This window comes from Manacus vitellinus, unplaced genomic scaffold (assembly GCF_001715985.3).
Source record: "Manacus vitellinus isolate BGI_N305 unplaced genomic scaffold, ASM171598v3 scaffold_1_pilon, whole genome shotgun sequence".
Lineage (NCBI taxonomy): Eukaryota > Metazoa > Chordata > Aves > Passeriformes > Pipridae > Manacus > Manacus vitellinus.
In genome coordinates this window covers 50,775,226-50,794,703 of record NW_021939396.1, presented here as the reverse complement: position 1 = coordinate 50,794,703, position 19,478 = coordinate 50,775,226, and the positions used below count along the sequence as shown (strand labels likewise).

Here is a 19,478-nt window from a genome sequence, read left to right as displayed (position 1 = left end):
TATGGCTTTACAATATAACCTTGAAATATACTTCCATATGTAAAGGGTCTATTACTCCTGTATGTGTTTGGGTTGGGGCAAAAAGTAACTTTGGCATTTGTCACCACTATTGCAAAACAGATGAAGGACGTGCTTCAGGAAGCCTCACTCATTAAAAGGGGTGCTTAAGAACGGGTTCATATCCCTCACTGAAGACGGATTGCTTCAACCACCTTTTTAACATTTTAAAGAAGTAAAGAATAGCATCAAACACAGTTGAATCTTCAAGATTAATACAGGCACATAGAATTCGATCACTTCATATATATATCAGAAAAACAGCCTGCCTGGGCTTAGTCCTACATCCTGCAAAAAATGACAGCACCTATAAAGCTGAAAAATTGTGTAGAACTATTTTGCTTTTCTGTTATTCATTTCTCCCTGAAGTAATTTCAAATGTTAATATTCACCTGGAGGCTAAAATCATAGAAGCAAAAGTTTCTTTGTAAAGAGAAGTGTTGAGCTTCCACACTGCTATAGTTTTGACAACTTTTGCAACATAAAAACAAAACACATGCCAAGGAAGTTAAGAGTATTATTATTCAATGCAGTATTTCTGCTTCAGATGCCTAAAAGAGAACTTTCAGTTTGAAAGAAATTGTATTTTTGTTTCTGAAAACCCTTAATAAAATGTTCACTAAACATATACAGTCATGTGTGGAAGAAAGACAAGTATTTTGCAGAAAAGAGAAGGAATATGAAAGGGGTTATTACAGTGGCAAGTTTATTCTGTTGTAGTCAAGACTGTAAACATTTCCATTGTAAATATTTATTTTCAAAAGTTTATAACTTATTCCTTAAAAAACTCTTTCTGACTGAAACTTAACTTGATGTCTCTCTACATAATAAGCAATACAGGCAGCAGTTTAGCATCTGCTTTAGAATTGGATACAAACAAAAAAAAAGACATTGAAAGGCTACACTAGGCCATTGTTTCTAAAATGGCTTTATTTTCAAGAGTCATTATTTTTAGAGTCATTAAGATATGCTCTGAAGTACTTTCACAAATTATCTTAGATCCGGTTCCTCTGCATGCTGCAGCAAGCAGAGACAATCTGAACTGTGGGGAGTATTCAAAAGTCTGAGATGCACAAATGAATGTACTTTATATACAAAGACACGCAGGTTGCATGTGAGTATCTGCTGTTTCGCATGTGATTGATCTGCTTGAAAAACAGCCCTGGTGGAAATGGCAATGAGTGATGCTGTAGAACTATATTAATATTCGTTTGTCACTCACAATTTAGTTGCTGGTGCTGTGGTGGAGGAAGCACACAAAACCTTTGACAGAGGCTTGCTAAAAGAAGCTAAGTGATAGCTCAGTTAACTACCCGAATTTCAGGACACAAGGAACAAGTGAATTCAAAACCAATTATTTTTTTTCCTGCTTAGTAATCAAGGTGAGACATGCAAGATCAACAGTCATACAGTAGTCAGAATATCCAGCAGTGTGTATAAGTACTGTACGGATATTCAACCCAATGCTCTCACTGACAGACCTGGTTAAAATTCATTGATTACCGAACTCCTGTTAAAAAAAACCCCTAGCTGCCAGTAAATTGAACAGATCATACAAGAGCTCGATATTTTGCTATAAAAAAAAATATATCCATGGGAACAAGGGATATATAAAGCAAAATAATGAGTTTTAAATTGCACCAGCTTGCTGGTTCTGCATGACCCAATACGCTGGCTTTTGACAAGGGATTCTTTTTAATCATGGTGACTCAGGTGCAGATCCCATCTGTTGATGCCAGACACAGCAGATAACCAAAAGCCTTTATTAGCTGTAAATTCAATCTACCCCTCACATTATACTTACCACATAAAGGAAAATTGACATTAATTTTATAATTGAAATTGCACACTCTGAATGTGTTACTCTTAAAAATGGAAGTAAAATCTTTTTTGATTCTTAGGTGAAAAAGCCTTCAATTAGGAAAGTCTTTTAAAAAATGTTTCACCCCTAAATCATATTAGCAGAAGGATGCTATAAATGCCAAGGTGGAAATCTACCAGTTTGTATGTCAAACTCTGGTTAGTATGGAAAGCAGTAACACTTTAATAAACAGGTGATTAGGCAACTCCCAGCTCTGTTAAAAGCAGATTGGTAGTCTATTACAAACTGATTAAATTTGCCACTTCTTCACTTCAAACAATTATATTTGCTCATTAACACTTGATATGTTGAATGCAGCTTAAGAAGAATATGGGAAAATTAAATATCAATCATTCTAACTCCTCAGAGATTTAAAACTGACTCACATAATGATACTTTCCTTCAAAGAACAATAGGCAAGTGCACCTGTGAAAGCTGCTGTGGAGGAGAAAAGGGAGAATGGGAAAAGTTATTTAAAGACTGATGAAAAGTAGACATCGAGGGAATTAAACACACAGCTTAACTGTTGTGCTGCACTGATGTGTTCATACATATCTATATGAAAGTGTGTTCTAAAACAGAGCATACACATGGTTGGCTGTACTGCAGGCTGTGGCACGTGACAGGCTTACTAGTAAGGAAGACAAAGAATAGAATCATAGAATATCCTGAAGTCCAATTTATCATAGTCCAGCTCCTGGCCCTGCACAGGACAGCCCCAAGAACTGCACCATGTGCCTGAGAGCATTGTCCAAACACTTCTTGAACTGTGGCTTGGTGCTGTGACCATCACTCTGGGACATTTGGAGGCATAGTCTGTTTAACCTGTGGGACAAACGTCTTTCCTTTCAGAGCCTTAAAGAAGTTTAGGAGATTATTCCCCCTTACATTACCACCTTTGCAAAAGACAGAGATGGCATCTTAATGGAAGCATTACTATTGTGCAAAGGCTTTGTCAGAAAACTGGGATACTGGAGATAACACTAACTAGCCTTTAGCTGCATCTATTGGGACATTGCAGAGAACTATAAAAAGCAGATGAATGTTTTTAACCCTATTCTGATGATGTGAAAGGTGAGAGAGAGGAAGGAAAAGAAACTTTCTCATGTTTCTTCATCAGGCCACAGAACACATAAACCTTCTGAGATCAGTGCTCTTCATTCCTCCAAACTAGATATACAAATCTGCTTTCCAACTGGCCTTAAAAAGTAAGAGGCTAAAGATGTATCCAGCCAGATAATTTTGAACTTGCTGTAAATTGTATGCCCATTTTAAAATGAATTTTATATTCTTTGAAGAATTAGTTTCTCACTTACTGCACCGTGGGAGGCATGCGTGGCTATTTACCATCTCTCCATCCTTGAGATGCATCCCTGTGTGCACTTACCTGCACCTACACAGTAGACACTTATGGGACCTGCCCCAAAAATTGATAGTTGGAACAGTTATATATCCTTTACATCTTGGAAGAAGATTAGTTTATACTTCTGTTCTTGACATCATATCAAGAAAAAAGTGTGGCAAAGAAACTGTTGGGACTTGCTGGTGGATGTGGTACATGGACCTTCAATATATTATTCATACATAATTACATACTTGGTTTTAAGATCTGAAAGTACAAAACCTCAAGCTTGGTATTTGCTACTCAAGTATTATGATGATTCTGATAAAGATTATGATTAAATTGCATTTAAACTTGCTTCAGGTTGGGATCTCATATGTCCATAAGAAAACTGTCTAGGAGATCTTCTGGTGAACTTCCTGATAAAAACTGTATTACAAACTACAAGCTAAATGCCAACTGTTTATCTTTTTATTTTTGGTTTCAATTAAAGGTGAAAAACAGCAGCATTGTTAGCTAAAGGTTAAATGGATCAAACCGTTACTTCTTAGAAGAGGAGGTGTAAAAGCCCAAAGAGAATTAAACAAATGTTGCGTTTTTGTCCCTGCTTTTCTGTCTGTCTGAAACCAGGACATTGGCTTGTGTGCAGAAACTGTGGACTAAGGAACAAAGTGGGAGGGTAGCTCATATTCTAAGATCACAAATTCTAAAAGAGTAAAATTCTGGTCTAAAAGTGTAATATTGACACTAGTGAAGTGGTTCTAGAAATAAGGTCCATGTCCTGCCCCACTGTCACCTGACATGAAGTACTGCTGCAGTTGAGACTGAGAAGAGCTAAGGTACAGCAATGTAAAGATACCAAGCCTCCCACTAGTGGAAGTGGGGACTGGAGGCTGCAGACTCTGGGATACTTAAGAAACAACAGAAATCTCAGCAAGAGCTCTTATTTGACATGCCCAACATTTTATCTGCTTTGATAAAAAGTCATTATGAAGTATATGTAACCTCTAAATCCAACACACGTTAAGATTATTCTGAGCGTATTACACCCAGTACTCCAGTTGGGTCCCTTAAAAGGTTGAAATAAGATCCGTGGGTGTAGCTCAGGTCCTTCAGATCCATGAGAAAATGCAGGAAGCTCTGGCACAGACTACCTATTACGGAAACCATTCCCTCCAAGCAGTGGAGGAGCAATCAAATTTTCACATGTATGCTATCCAAGCATAAGCAGGAGATTGGCATATTGTTCAATATTGTGATTAAGCATTCACAGAAGACTCGTCTTTCCCATTTGTTCCAGCTCTGAACTTGACCAAAAAATAAATAAGGACTGCAACAGAATGTGCAAATTATGTCTTTCAAGACAAGTACAAATTCAAAATTAATTTGTGTGTCGACAAAAGAATAGGTTCTTGTTCACAAGCAAGCTTTTAAATGATGGCCTGTAAAACTGTCTCTGTAGAGCCCTGTGACGAATCCCCCTGACAGTGATTAAATGTCTTTGGGTCCTCTACCAAAACTTGCTGGCTGAAAAGTTTTGTATTTTATGGACCTGAAGCCTAGCTATCACTCAAAAGTTAAGAGAATATACACTTTCATGACACTGTTGTCTCTCTGAAAAGTTTACTGAATGTTTCTACCATGACTAATTTCTTTTTCCATGAGTAACAACATGCTGAGTAACTTCTTCCAAAAAGGATGCATTTTCCTTTTTTTTAATCAAAACCTATTTTAACACAAAGGTAAAGGACTGCTTACTTAAAATACTTGAAAATTTGATAATAATTCAGTTTCTTTGCTTCTACCCAAGTGATTGAGCCTGCTCTATCCTGGATATTGACTGTGGCAAGAATGCATATTAGACAGAATAATTCACAATCCAAGTACCAAAATCTCTTAGCCTCACATAACCAAAAAGAAAGGATGATAAACTTACCTTGTGTAGCAATGTAGTGATTTGGTCTATGATAACCCTAAAAGAAATTGGAAAAAAAAATCAGCAATATGCACTTTGGCTATGTTCCTATGAATGAAATTTCATTTAGAATAATATTCAGGAAACATCAGTACAGGTATCAGATACAAAAGTTCTTTCCAATTGAGGAAGGGCAAGTGAGAAGGGAAACAAGAAACAAATGTGTTTTGTGCAAGATACCTAAGTTGCAGACTTGTACATTCAGGGCCAGAAGTAATATGTTCTTTCAGTCCCTTGTTGGCTCTGCTGAAAATGAACAGCATGAAATCCTCTCTAGCACTTGCAGCTAATGGCATCAGATGTTCTTGGAGTCTAAGATATACCTTCACCTATTGCTATTGACTGCAAAGTCTATCCCCTTTTTAACAGTTAAGGAATGTCAGATTTACATTCAGCCTGGTGAAGGGAGAGGGAGGATGATGTTCACTGTGCCCATGGTGAGCTGTTTATGTTTTATTTCTGAATAGTAAAAAGTAAGGTAAATTCTTTGACTAAATGGTTTGGCACGAATACACTTTTTCTAATCTAAATAGGAAGTACATAAAAAATTCTGTTTCTCTGACGATGAGAGCAACTTAATCACAAGTTGGTCAAGCAATAAAGATTAATACTCTATGTCTTCTTTGCAACATTGCCAAAATGTAATGATAGCATTTTTATAGTATTTGAGTTTCTGATGTGATGGGAGCATCACCAAATGTTTAGATGTTGGTAAATTCAGTTGTAGGAGTGTTAATATTTGAATAATGGCAATGATGCATTGTGAGTCATCAACAGGAAGAACTTAAGGCTGTAGCATGCATGCCATTGCAATTTCTTTCTAAAAGAGCAAGAGGAAGTATAGTGATACAAGGTGGGAAAGACTCAAAACAACCGAAGATACTTTGAATATTACAGAAATAATAACATGAATTACAGAATTGATTTCTTTACATGACATTGAAGCAAAATATGGAAATCTGAACTGAGAAGTGTTCAGAGGTACAGAGCGGATTTTTTTTTCTGCTGCATGTTACCTAATCCTTAGTGGCTGGGATCAGACACTTCTATTTCCCAGTGAAAAAGAAAAAAAAGGGAAGAAATACAACATAACCATTGTGTCTATGATGGTGTCATTCCCTTATTATCATGTTTATTCTGACAACACGACAACTCTACTAATAACTGCATGCAACAGCAAAATTAAAGCTGCTTCTGTAGTAGAAAAAGCAGCATTTCCCATGGAAACCTGAGTAGCAAGATTATAAACAAACATGCTGTGTTTTGTGGTAGAGCTGTCTTTGGAAGATGCCTGCAGTCCTACAAGCTTTGCAATGAAGCCATCTGCTGAGGATGAGGGACTTTTTTGGTGCTCAAGTGTTGTTGCTTTTAGGACCACATTCTCTCCATCCTCTTGTACTCTTTGTAAGCAAAAAAAAAAAAGGTTGCTATGCAACTATCTATCAGCATTTTATATGAGACTGTATGATATAAATCTTTATTCTTCACATCTTGAAATATTTTAGAGTTAGATCAAAATCTCACAGAAGAAGATTCTACTAGCATAAAATGAGAACAATTCTAAATGTTGGAGAAAATGTGAAAGTGAATTCAAATCTAAGTCCCTAGTGTGAACTCTTTCCTTTCATGACAGATTACTCCCTTCAGAGTTTAGTGAGGCATCTAACTAAATATATTTCCGTACGTGCCTTTACTGCTTGGTGACTGCGCTATTCTTTCAAACAGGAAGGGAATGAGCAGAAATCTGAGCTTAGCTTAGTGATTCTTGAACATGCTTATAGACATCAACAGAAGGAGGTATCTTCATAAAGTTCTGTCAGTCAGACTTCAGATTGTTACAACTTAAGCACCTACTTTTCTTGTATAGCTCTAGTTCCTCCACATTTTGAGAAAAAACATCTGTTACGTTCCTGTTTCATACCACTAATTAAATTTGAACTGCAAACTGTGACATCATTTTTCAAAGATGCCACTGATGAACAAGAAGTCTTCAGCAGACTAAGTTTCCCATGAAGCAACACTTGTTTTACTTAGCCTTACATCTAGCGCTCCGTGTAAACAGTAAAATTATTATCTTTGCTATCTATAGATTTCTGGTTTTAGATAATATTGACTTTCTAATGATTTTCAATTCTAGTTTTGAGCTCATTCTTTCAACCAAAAACACCTTGTCTCCTAAAGAATTCATTCTAATGTAAAACATTAAGTTAACATGATGCAGAATGAACAAAGAAGCCACTCTCAATAATTAAACAGCCTACATATTTAATGAAATGTCTTGCTTGCATTAGAAGTACTGGTTAACAGCTGCAGAATATACTTTGAAGGCGACTTAAAAGTGCAGAGATGACAAGAGACTGCAAATCTCTGCATTAGGCATTACAGAGTTTTGTCACATTAATATGCAAACAGCTTTCTTTTAAATGTGGAATGATGCCAAGCTGTTGACAGAAAGTGAAAATAACATTTTGCTAGCCCACATAAGCACCAGCAGGCAAAGTAGCCATACAGTGTTGCTGGCAAGGTTTCAGTCCAGTGGCAGTTGGAGGAAATGACTAATTTCATTCACTCATCGACAAAACCTTTGAGGCTTTTTTTTTCCTCCAGTGTACACCTAGCTTCCAAAGATAGCACTTGCCAATGCTAAGCAATGTTAGCATCTGATATTAGCTGTGATATCTATTACAAATTATGAATAATGTGAGAATAATAAGAGTTCCTTGACTGAACACAACATTAAGCTTGTTGACTACATCAGTATACGCACATCAATATAATTTCCATTGATGTAATCGGAACTTGTTTCTCCTTCAATAGGCTGCAATCTCACTCGAGAATGATCATCTGAAATGGGAACAATGGAGAGAAAAAAAAAGTAATTAAAAATACATTCAGTAAAAAAGCCTTCAAAATTCCTTTCAAGTCAAACTAAAACCTCAGCAATTGCAAGTTCGGTCTTGTTTGGCTGTCCATGAAAACACTGTATCTACATTTAAACCTCATTTCAGTCATTCATAGGCTTTCTAAATCCCCTCTGATTTTCAGTATGAACATCTTAAATATTCTAATGTGCAACCCACTAAAATTATGATTTTTGCCTTGACACTCCCTGCTTTTGCCAAGAAAATAACATTAAGTTGTCAAAAGTTTAATCACTTGGAAATGCTTCTACCAGTACTCAAAAGAAGCTGAAGTTATTCTACAAGACATACTGCCACCTCACAGTTTTTGAAGGAAACTCATTATGTTTTCAGTAGGGCAGAAAGCAAAATAATGACAAAACCCAAGCAGCCAGACAATTGTTTTGTCACTGAATTTTCCTCTACTGTGGTCATCTATATCTATCCAGGAACGTACAAACATTTCCAACTCTATTTTCCAAATTCAAATCCAAAACACCAATGGCATGAATTTGTTTTATGTCGGCTGCCTCATTTTCTTTATGATGTAGTAACACTGCTAGAGGCTAGTTCCCCACCCTGCACAACAACATCTGTATGCTGGCAGGACTTTTTCTTCTCTGAGACTTCATAAGCTCCTCTTGATTCTCTCAGTTCAAAAACAACAAAGCACAACGTTTTTTCCAGAATGCTGCGCAAGTTGTTGCTAAAACAATTTGAGGGTATATCTCAAGGATGGAGAGATGCTTAAGAGCCACTTTACTGCTGCTTTGTTTAGGAGTTACTTTTGCTAATTAGATACATGTGTATTATTGTTTTTGCTGCTCGCCTGCTGAGCTAATATTACTTGCAGCTGATGATAGACCTTCATGACTGTCATTATTTTGTTGTAAATGTAAATAAGCATTAAAACACCTGAAACTTGCCACCCATGTTCTGAACAGCTATTTTTTTCAGCTTTAAAATTCCTAAAAGATAACAAATGAATGAAAGAACATGAAGTGGCTTAAAAACTCAATCAGAAGTAGGATAATATTTGCCCACATTATGGTGGAGGGAGAATGGGGGAAGTTGTTCTTAGGATAACATTGTTTTAGAACTACAAGTCAAGAGATTTTCAAATGGCTGAGAAGGAAAGGAAGACGTAAATCCTTTACTTCATCCTCTTTTATGCTCCAAGTCTCAGGAACTAGAGATCTCAGAGCCTCATTTATTTCCCTAGGATTCCCGTGGAAGAGAGAAAGGGTACAGTTTAAAGCCAAATATAGTAAATCAGAATGAATTAAAATTCCACCTCTAAGTTCCACACAGGTCTTACTTTGCTATTTTCTTGTGATTATTTCATTTAACAGTCGTCAAGAAAGAGTTTTTCCAAACATGCTGGAATATTCAAATCAATTATGTTAATCAGGTTAGCCTTTTCAGACTCTTTATTCACTTTTCTGAGAATAAAAATTTATAGAGATGTGACTCTCCATTACATAACCCTTGCTGGTCTGATCCTACCATGCTATGCTTATCCAAGTGCTGTACTATTCTCTGCTTAATTAAGCTATTTATCAGTTTCTTCAGAACAGAGGCTTGGCTCACAGGACCTTAATTCTAAAAATCCATCTTACTTAAGAAAGATACTAAGAAAATTTCTAAGCTCCAGCCATGGCTGCTGCTTTTACAGTTTTGGGACCTGACAGAACTTCTGCTAAAGTCAGCAGACTCAGAAGTCAAGCTTGCTTGGACTCATGGTATGCCTTCATATTTTCATAATTTCCTGCATCATTACCTTATAAACATTCTCACCAGGACAACTCAGGCTAGCAAAGATCTTCAGTTTTATATTCCTGGATGTATTTAGGACAGGGTTCAGTTGTCTAAGCACAAACATCTCATACCACTTTATACAGCCATCAGGACATATTGCCTAGCTTTCAGCTGCCACTATGGAAATAACATGTCTCTCATGTGTGCTGTGTCACATTTGTTGGCCCTGTACAGATGTCCCAGGTCACTACAAGTCTATGTTTAGCCAACTGAACCCCATATTTAATGACTTACACACAAGTGAGTTCCATATTGGGCAGAACAAGCTTAAATTTCCCACTAAGAAATATCTTAAAAATATAACATCCTGTTATTTCTTTCTGATTTATACAACTGATTAATATGCAGTAGCATCTTTTCTTTATAGATTTCCTGTATTTTGTTCCTTTCTTTGCTTACACCGTTCTTTCCTTGCCGTAACTCTTGTTTCAGATAGAGCAAAACTAAAGAAGTTACTGCACATCTATATCTTCATATCATCATTTGCCCTTTTTTCTTCCTATGTGCATCTTTTCTAGTACTGAATTCTCAGATAGAGTTCTGTGAATTTTTTAGGTAATGGACTGTTCAATACCCATTTATTTGTGGTGAAACTGGAGTGACTCCCTTATTTTATCGCTTTGAAAACTCTAGTTGACTCCTTACTTCATGGCAACACTTCTCAATTTGAAAAAAAATCCTTCAGTCAACAAAAAGAAATGTTACTGTGTCTTTGCTGTGTTTATGTCAGGCAGATTTAGGCCTAAGAGGTACACAAGCCATATAGTCTTCAACATGAAGGTTGATTCTGAAACAGCCTCTAGGTTAACTGTCTAGATTTCTAGGGTATTTTTTCCTTTATACTTCAGCTGCTCTTGACAACTTTTATAGCTTTTAAATACTCTCTTTTCCATCTCATTGTTATTTTGATACCTTTCCATTAGGAGATCAAATCTAACTTTCCACTGATCACTTAAGCTTTCAAAATTAGTTATGATAGAATCAATTTGTCTTCATAGAAAATGGTAATAGATAATAAATATAAGCATTATATTCTTACTCTCCTCACATTACCCACAACATGAATATGCCACCCTTCAGACTGTGATCTCTAACAAGTCCCTTGAGCACCTGGTTGATTAGCATGCCTTGCCAATGACCCTTTCTTGGGACGTGCCTTGCTGATTCTTTGCAAATCAAACCTTTTATAAATGTCTCACCTAAAATCTTTAGCTGCTTTTAAAAGCTGTGATCAATATTCTCTTCTCATTTAGTCAATATTGAGTTAGGTAAAAATAAATACAGAACCCCCACATCCATTCCCAAATTACCTCAAGATCTCTCCTGAGGAAAATCCAATAGATTTTACCAAAATCCAAGAATAACCCTATACGATTAAGGCAGAAATAGAATCCTTCTTATGTAAAGAAAGATTCATTTAGCAGATTCATGATGGTTTTAGTTCCTAATAAGTAAACACAAAGGTTTTTGCATTCACTAAAGAAGGAGCATGTTTTCTGTGGGTGACTGGACTGTGATCATGATTCAACTTTTTGATGCAGTGGCTCACAAGTTGTAGCCACTCATACAGTGGGTAGGGCACGCTTGTAGCCAATTAAATGCACATCACTTGGGTAACATAAAGCATACTGCAATTTTGACAAGCTCCTGCAATGCTGGCCACTTGGTGCTATTGTTTTAGTTCCCTCTGAGAACAGTAATGACTACAAGCAATAATGTAACAGTAGTATCTTGGGAAAAATTTAAACAAAGAGGTTAAACAGAGAGAAAAAGATTATATTAAACACTTAGCAAAAAATATACATTTCATTATAATCATGCACCAAGGCAGTGGCATCTGAACCCCAGTATTTTTAAGTGTTTGAATACAGCATAAAAAGGCAATTTATTAAAATGCTTTTAAGCTAAAGCATATACTTTAATCAGCTATCTGGGACAAATTTTAAAAAGTGGAGCACTGAAATTGTACTTTCAGACTCTGAAAGAAAAAAGGATCATTTATCCAGCAGCACATTTATCCAGCAGATCACTGATCCAGAAAAACACATGAAATTAAACAGTTAACTACCTTATTTGCATGCATGTATTTAATGGACGACAAACTGTTTAGGCAGTTTCAGCTTCTCTTTTAAGATGCTGCATTTAATTCTAATAGATATTAATTTTAACTTGTGTGATCTTTGTTCTCACAGCCACATAAAGAGGAAGTGTTTTTGATAACAACTCCATCCAACTCCTTCCCTTTGCTAAACACTGAGGACATTTCAAGTAAATTGAGGTCTAAATGCTCTGAGTTATATCTGGCCTCTCAGAAAGCCTTCAGTATCACTTGTAATTCCATTGATTTGTGAATCTAATATCTTGTTTTCCCTTGGCTACTCATCACTTCATTACCTCAGACATAAGGCACTAGTAAGTCTTTTAGTTTTCTTCAACCAAAGGGTGTCAAAATGTAAGAAAATGGCTAACATGACATTAAAGAGGGGACTGACAACACTAAACCTGACTAAAAGAGGGGATCTATTTTAATAGACTTGGGCTGAAAATAAATCTCCACAAAGTAAGGATAAGGATAAAACTTCCTGGTATTCTTATTTCTACTTAAATGATTAGTCATTACTCAGCTAATGTATTGCTACATCCTCACCAAATAACAAGTTTGTTACACATTAAATATTGCTGGAGGAAAACAAGCAAAACCACATTCAGCTAACTTAGCTCCTTTTGTTTATGCACCAGCCCATCATGATATCCACATTTCTCTAGAAGATTTCATTTCCTTTTTCAGTATGTAGAACCATATACATCCAAAATACACAGCAATACTATCATGTCCACTCAAAATGATGTGGCAGATCACCTCTTGCTTGACAAGCACCTCTTGCTTAATTTGCCTCTGCCTCCGCAAGCATTTGCAGCAAGTTACAGAGCTGTTTTCTCTCTATAGACCATCTCAGCCTAGCTGGGCCTATTCATACCACCTACTGTAAGTCACGAAGTTAGGAGATGTTCTCTCTAGACTTGTTACACATGCACTGCAGAGAGGACAACCAGAGGCGGTGATTCAAAAGTATTCAAATGGGTTCTATTTCTGAATCATTTCTCTAGAAGACCTGTCCTTCTCTCTGTTAAGTTCATGTGGTATATTGATGAGGAAACCTAGGTAGATCTGTCCCTGGACAAGTGCCTATATTAGGTGCTGAAGTTAAGTCACTGTAAATATACACTACATGCTCCTTCCACAGGTTGTCTAAATGCTCAGACAATTTGCACGGCTTTTCTATGCTGTCCCACGTACTTAAGGTTATAAATGATTTCTAAACTGCAGCAGTATCACTCAATGATCCCTCCTTAAAGACCATCCTTCATGCTTACAAAACTTCTGACATGCTGTGACGGCTGCATATTTCTCTGTTTACACCTGCCTCATGCTTATCTGGCTGGCTGGTAGAAACAAATACGCTCCATATCTTAAATTTAGATTTTAAAGGAAAAATCAGGGAAGGGATCATCTCCTACAGACACACTGAGAACTTACTCTTTAAGTGCAACAATACCAGTGTGTAAATAATATATTTGTGGTGAACTTGATAAATTTTCTGCCCCCATGTTCATGTGCAGCATCTCATCACAACGCCCTGCAATCTCATAATGCCAGATTTAGGTGTCACTTGCCAAACCATGCTACCATCTCCTCAAGTTATTTGATTATTAGTATATCCAATCTTTATCAAGCTTGGCCTTTTTAAGTAAAACATACAGATTATATTTTTTTTCTTAGAGGTTGCCTAGCATTAGAAGGGTAAGTCGGGATAGTTGTCACTGTTATTGAGGAACACTTAAGCAGCAGTATTGTCTGCTCCTACAATATCCAGAACCTAAACCCAAGGTACCGACGTGACCATGGGTACTCTTGCACCAAACCGACAGGAGTAGTTTCAGAGCTGTTAAGAGCCGAGTTCTGGTTAAAGGTGTCATTCTCATTAGCCAAACGCTGATCACAGGATGAAAGGTATATAGAAGGTTAGTTCAGAAAATGCATTAAATCTGACAGTTTTCTCAAAAAAAAAAAAAGTTACATCTTCCCTCACTTTTCTATTCTTAATTAGAGAAAGGGAAACCTGATGTGAGCACAAGGCTGGTGGTCATTCTTATCCAGTTCTGAAGGGAAGTTAACAAAGTGCACAATTATGTTGTCAACACTTACATGCAATGATATTCCCATATCTATTTTTCATTCTGTTCTCATCTTTCTTAGCCGAATCCCATGGTGCAGACTGTCCTTCAAAGAAACTCTAAAAAAGGAAAGAAAGTGACATTAAGAAAAGCAAGCCTCAATAGTTACCTTGTAGGTAAACAAAGGAGAAAGGCAAACTGTACTTGTGGATATTGTTGTTAAAGTATCATTTAACTGATTCTTTTATTGAGCAAAAATATGAGTCTCCTGTTTAAATGGTATTTATGCATAGCTTCAGACGTTACTTAAAATTTGACATGAGATTATCTGTGTAATAGCAAGAAGAATTATTTGCGAGTGAAGTGCTATTAAACCTCTCCAAATTTGCATGCTTGCAACACTGAGAGTCCTTCATTTCTGCTATCCAGATTCCCCACATAGTTCTCATACACACATATGAAGCTGAAGGAGCTTCATCATCATGTTGGAGTTGCTCCAGTATTCGAGTGCAGAATTACGCACTGCACTGACACGTTTTATTTTTGACATATCAAGTTTCATTTACTTCTTGGCAGATGACCTCATTCGTCTAAACATATATAGGTATTTGGAAAATGTGGATTCAACGAGCATACATGTATCTTTTTTTTCTTAAACACAATTTACAATACTGCCATGATGATTGTTTTCTCAGACAATAATGTCATTTTGTGAAACATGCGATCTTATTCACCCAACCTCTATGCTCTAGCTAATAAAGTTCATGCAAATAGGGAAGTTGAAAGTGCTAAAAGTATATTTTTACATGAATAAAACACAGAAGCTGCCAAAAGGGCAGCAAGCAAGTTGTTATACCCTATCCATTCTGTGCTTTCTGTGGTCTAAAAGAGAATTTGCACAATTTCTTAATTTATGCACTGTATCCATAAGTCATATAAAGTAGATGCATTTTATCATTTCGTATTGAAATATTAATCTTGTGTTAAAAATATTTAGTTGCCAGGCAAACCAGTGGAATTCTATCATGATGATGACCAGTCTTAATTCATGTTTTTATCTTTTTTACTAGAACGATTAAATATTTTGATTCAGGAGGGACATGAAGGTACATGATTAACTTTTCTGCTAACAGAAGCTCAAAATGATTAAGCACTAACCTAAATAGGGAAAACCTTTGGAAGTTTTTATCTCTTGCAAGACCTCAGTACATTCTGAGTGGTTTAAAACAGATAACACCCATTAAATAGACTACCATTAGTATCCTTTGCCCTCATACTTGAAAAAATGTTGTTCAAATCTCAATGATTTCCAATAGCAAAAAGCAAAAAAGTCAAAATAAACCCTAGATCCCTTGCTGAAGTCAAAGGGACACAAGGGCATTCAGTGTCTAAAATGGATATTTCTTTAATAAGTTCACTAGAGTGCTGGTTTCCAAATTATGATATAGAAATTCTTGGGAATACGTTGATTATTTCTAAAAAGTTTGTAAATAACAACTCAAGAAAAACAGAAGGATTGTCAAATGACTTCAATCTGTTTGTCCTTCATCTCTCCACATTTTCCTTAGAAAATTTTTAATGGTTTGCAAATTGAAATGGTTAAAACCCATTAATACTAATAAATTTCTCTTTTATCATGGCATTCCATCATTGGGTACAGCTCTGAGAAATGCAGATTGTTACTAGGATAGATAAGCAAAACCCTGTAAATTCTAAGATGATTTATAGCTTTGGGGCTGTTTGCCAAAAAAGCATCAATTGTTATCTGATTATAGATTTGCCAATGGCATCTAAAGCAAGCAAGCCCTCCCACTCTAGAGCACTCTCCACTCAGGCAGGATGAAAAATACTTTTGTAATAAGCCCAACTGAACTGCGTAAGGAATGACTTTCTGTGGGCAAAGATCTATGTCTCAATTTCTTGCAAAGTTCACATTCTCAGAAAACACAGGATACTGCACAATTGAACACAGTTAAAGGCAAAATAGAGATGGAAATGTTCAACAACAAAGCTCCAAAGATAGAACAAACTAATCATTCATCTGATCTAAAATCTGATGTGGATTTCAGGATTTTGCATTTCAGACGTCTACACAGACTATTGAAAATTCTAGCTTTCTTATAGTCTCTGACAGAGACTAGTTCACAGAATTGATCCATAAGATATTACCCAGCAAGTGATTTTCAGTTTAATTCACTAAGCATTACATGTGCTGCTACAGAGAAAGTCCTGCTGGTACAGCTTCTGAGCCTACAGCAAGCAAAATGGAAGACCCAAATATACTCATAGGGACACCTTGCTTCTCTCTGTCCCATTAATGAACTTTTACAAAACCAATCAAATAAAGCAATCTCTGGAGACAACTGGGAAAGATTTACATGGTATTGAATTCAGGGAAGATATATAATAGGCAATGTACTGCTTTGGGCAGCTCATCTACATCTCATGTGCTAATGAACGGGTTCAATTTCTCCCACCTGTCTGGATCTTCTGAAAACAATGATAAGCTTAATGAGCCTTACAGATAAAACATCTCCTAACAATATGTCTGCAACATAGATAATTCTCTGCTTTAGAACACTTATATATCAAACCTCACACAATAGTGAAAACAAAGAGACAGATTTACATTTCCAGCTACTGCATATTGACTTCACTTTCTTTATTAAAAATGTATAGAAAATGAACTCCACATATATATTTTTCTTTGGGTTTTTATCAATAAATTAGTTAATGAAATAAAACATATCACATAGGGAAAATAAGACAATTTATGTAGATTCATTTTTCTTTTTAATTCATTTTGGGATACACATTGGTATTTCAGTGAGAAGTGTACAGAAAAGATAATTTGAAGGAAGAGGTATTACAGTGCAAAAGCATAAAAAGAAACAGTTATTGTAAAAGACAGCTGGAGTGTCATTTCCTAAATTCCCCACGTGCTGCCATTACGCAAACCGCAACAGAACGATAATCCACAACGTATTATAGGGAGAAATCTCATTTGTCCCACAAGTAAAGAACAGAGCAGATATCTCATAACAGATGATCTGTCAAGATCTTTCCTTACTTGTGAGAAATATATGTTTCATTACAGAAATTTTTCTAATCTCTTTCTGACATATCACTCTCCAGGGAAACTGCTGCATAGCAGCCCACACATTATCTTTTTGGCTATTCATTCTAATTCATCCTCAGAAGTTTCTTAAAATTGTGGGCCATTAGGAAGAAATATGCCCCCAAACAGCTTCACTCCACCAAATGCTTGGCAAGGGCAATGGAGAACTGAAAATGAGTGTAGGACATTTCTCATATAATTTAAAATAAGCATTTCTTTAACTCAAATCACACAGAACTGTGGTTACCCAGCCTCCATGATCTTCTTGAAAAATGAAACACTTTTTAAGCCAGCTGTTGTTACAGCAGACATTTCAGTACACAGTGTCAACTGTCATTCTGTTAGTAGAAAACATTTCAATGATCAGAATAAAACACTTTCTGAAGAAAAATGAATTACAGAGAACTGCTTTATATGCAACATGAAAACTGGTCAGTGATGCAGCAGCTGGACCATCTTAGGATGAATGTGATATTTTTGCATGCTTTAACTCAATACTGCGGTGGTTTTCCATTAGAAATTAAATATTTGACAAGGGCTAATTCACTGTGACCCTCAGACTAGAAAATAACTGCCATATCTCAAATGAAGAGGGACATAATAATCGCAAATACAGATTTTTAAAATTATTCCCTTTCCTCATTTAAAAGTCATAAGGCAAAAAATATTGGAAGGGACCTATATAAAACTACAATTTGAAGAGGCTGGAATGTGGAGAATAGGGTAAGATCTTCAGAATACAACTTATAACTCTGTTGATTGTCATTTTTGGCAACACACTGTCTATCCTAGATTTTCATGCTTCCAAGTAAGGATAATAAAAATAATACATCTTTGTGAGCGCTTTAAGATCTAAAAATGTAAACTCTTCAGTGAAATTACTATTTTTATTGTTAATTAAAAGCCAAGCAGCAACTTTTTCAAAAAATACTTCATAGTTGCTAGGTGACAACAGTGCAGACTCCTACAATGTCATTTACAAAATGCAAGCTCTTACAAGCAAAGAAATGAGAAGTTAAGGGCATCATAAATCTTGCTCTGCCTACTTAATAAGCAAGAATATTATTCATAGGTACAAAAAAATGCATATTGCACTGTGTAACAGTCTTAAGTTTGATCTGTGGATTTGTTTTTAAATGTATGACTCTTTAGGATATCTGTTTTTCTCTACTGACTCTGAGTTTCTCCACTGATAACATTCATTTTCCATTGCTATTTCTAGATAACCAGATTAAAATATATTTTGGCAAAATTATCAATTTGACCTATTCAATTATAAATACCTCTGGATTTGTTTTTAGGCAGAGAGTTATGGAGAGTGTCTAATTTAGGCCAGACCAGACAACAAACAGTGATCCTAATGGAGGTCCCTGTCTAAACTCAATTAGCTACAGAAGAAACTTATATTTCTACTGTCATCATTTGAATTGCAGCTAAATTAGATGCATAAAATGCCCTGAATTAGATAGTGAAGATTCACTGTTAGTTTTACCTAGATATACCACCTTTCACTAATGTTATGTCCATTTTATATGTAGAGATTACAGATGGGAAAAAATGCATCCATTACAGTCTAAGTTAATATCCTAGGGCCACATAAGACTCTTCTTTGTATTTACAAACCCTAGTAAATATGCATTGCATTTTAAGCAAGTTCAAAAATGTTTGGAGGACAAGGATCTTCAGGCTCATTTAATGAACAGCACAAGATTTATGAGTACAGTAAACCTGTCAGTTCATTGGTTTTTCAGTATTCAGAATCTGCTAAATATCTGATACGTGAAGCTGTTCTTGTGACTTAGCAACATTAACCGTTTTGGTTTTTTTTAACAGAAAATTGAAATAATCACGTTCAGTTTGTTGATAACTGAGTATTTAGATTATTAAGGAATTAAGAAGAGTCATTGATAGTTACGTTAAAAGAAATCTGCAGGGAGGTCCAAGCTATGAAGCAACATTTTTAATCTTCTAGTCACTTTGAGGGAAGATTTTATCATTGAAAATGCATTACCTGTAAGTAATAGATCACCCCAAGTGTTTGTGAGCAGTGGTAAATGATTTCACTGATGGCAACCCACTGTATGCAAGCAGCTCCTCATACTTCAGTCATTGCTTTGGTCACTGAAAGCATTTGTGGATGACAGCATGCCACTAGAGAATATATTCACTATCAGCTTTTCCTTCCCTGTCAGCTTCAATCACTGAGAATTATTTCCAGTTTTCAAATAATG

At 36.0% G+C, this 19,478-nt stretch overlaps 1 protein-coding gene across 6 annotated transcripts in view; it reads right to left on the bottom strand.

The window, feature by feature from the left end:
- Positions 1-19,478, bottom strand: part of PTPRM (protein tyrosine phosphatase receptor type M) — a 351,616-nt gene that overhangs the window by 46,201 nt on the left and 285,937 nt on the right. For all 6 annotated transcript variants that reach the window (XM_029959314.1, XM_029959310.1, XM_029959312.1 and 3 more), the window contains 3 exons: positions 14,161-14,248; positions 8,003-8,079; positions 5,197-5,233 (listed from right to left, as the gene is read on the bottom strand). In XM_029959314.1, the coding sequence (XP_029815174.1) occupies positions 5,197-5,233; positions 8,003-8,079; positions 14,161-14,248 (202 nt within the window). The remainder of the gene's footprint in view (positions 1-5,196; positions 5,234-8,002; positions 8,080-14,160; positions 14,249-19,478) is intronic.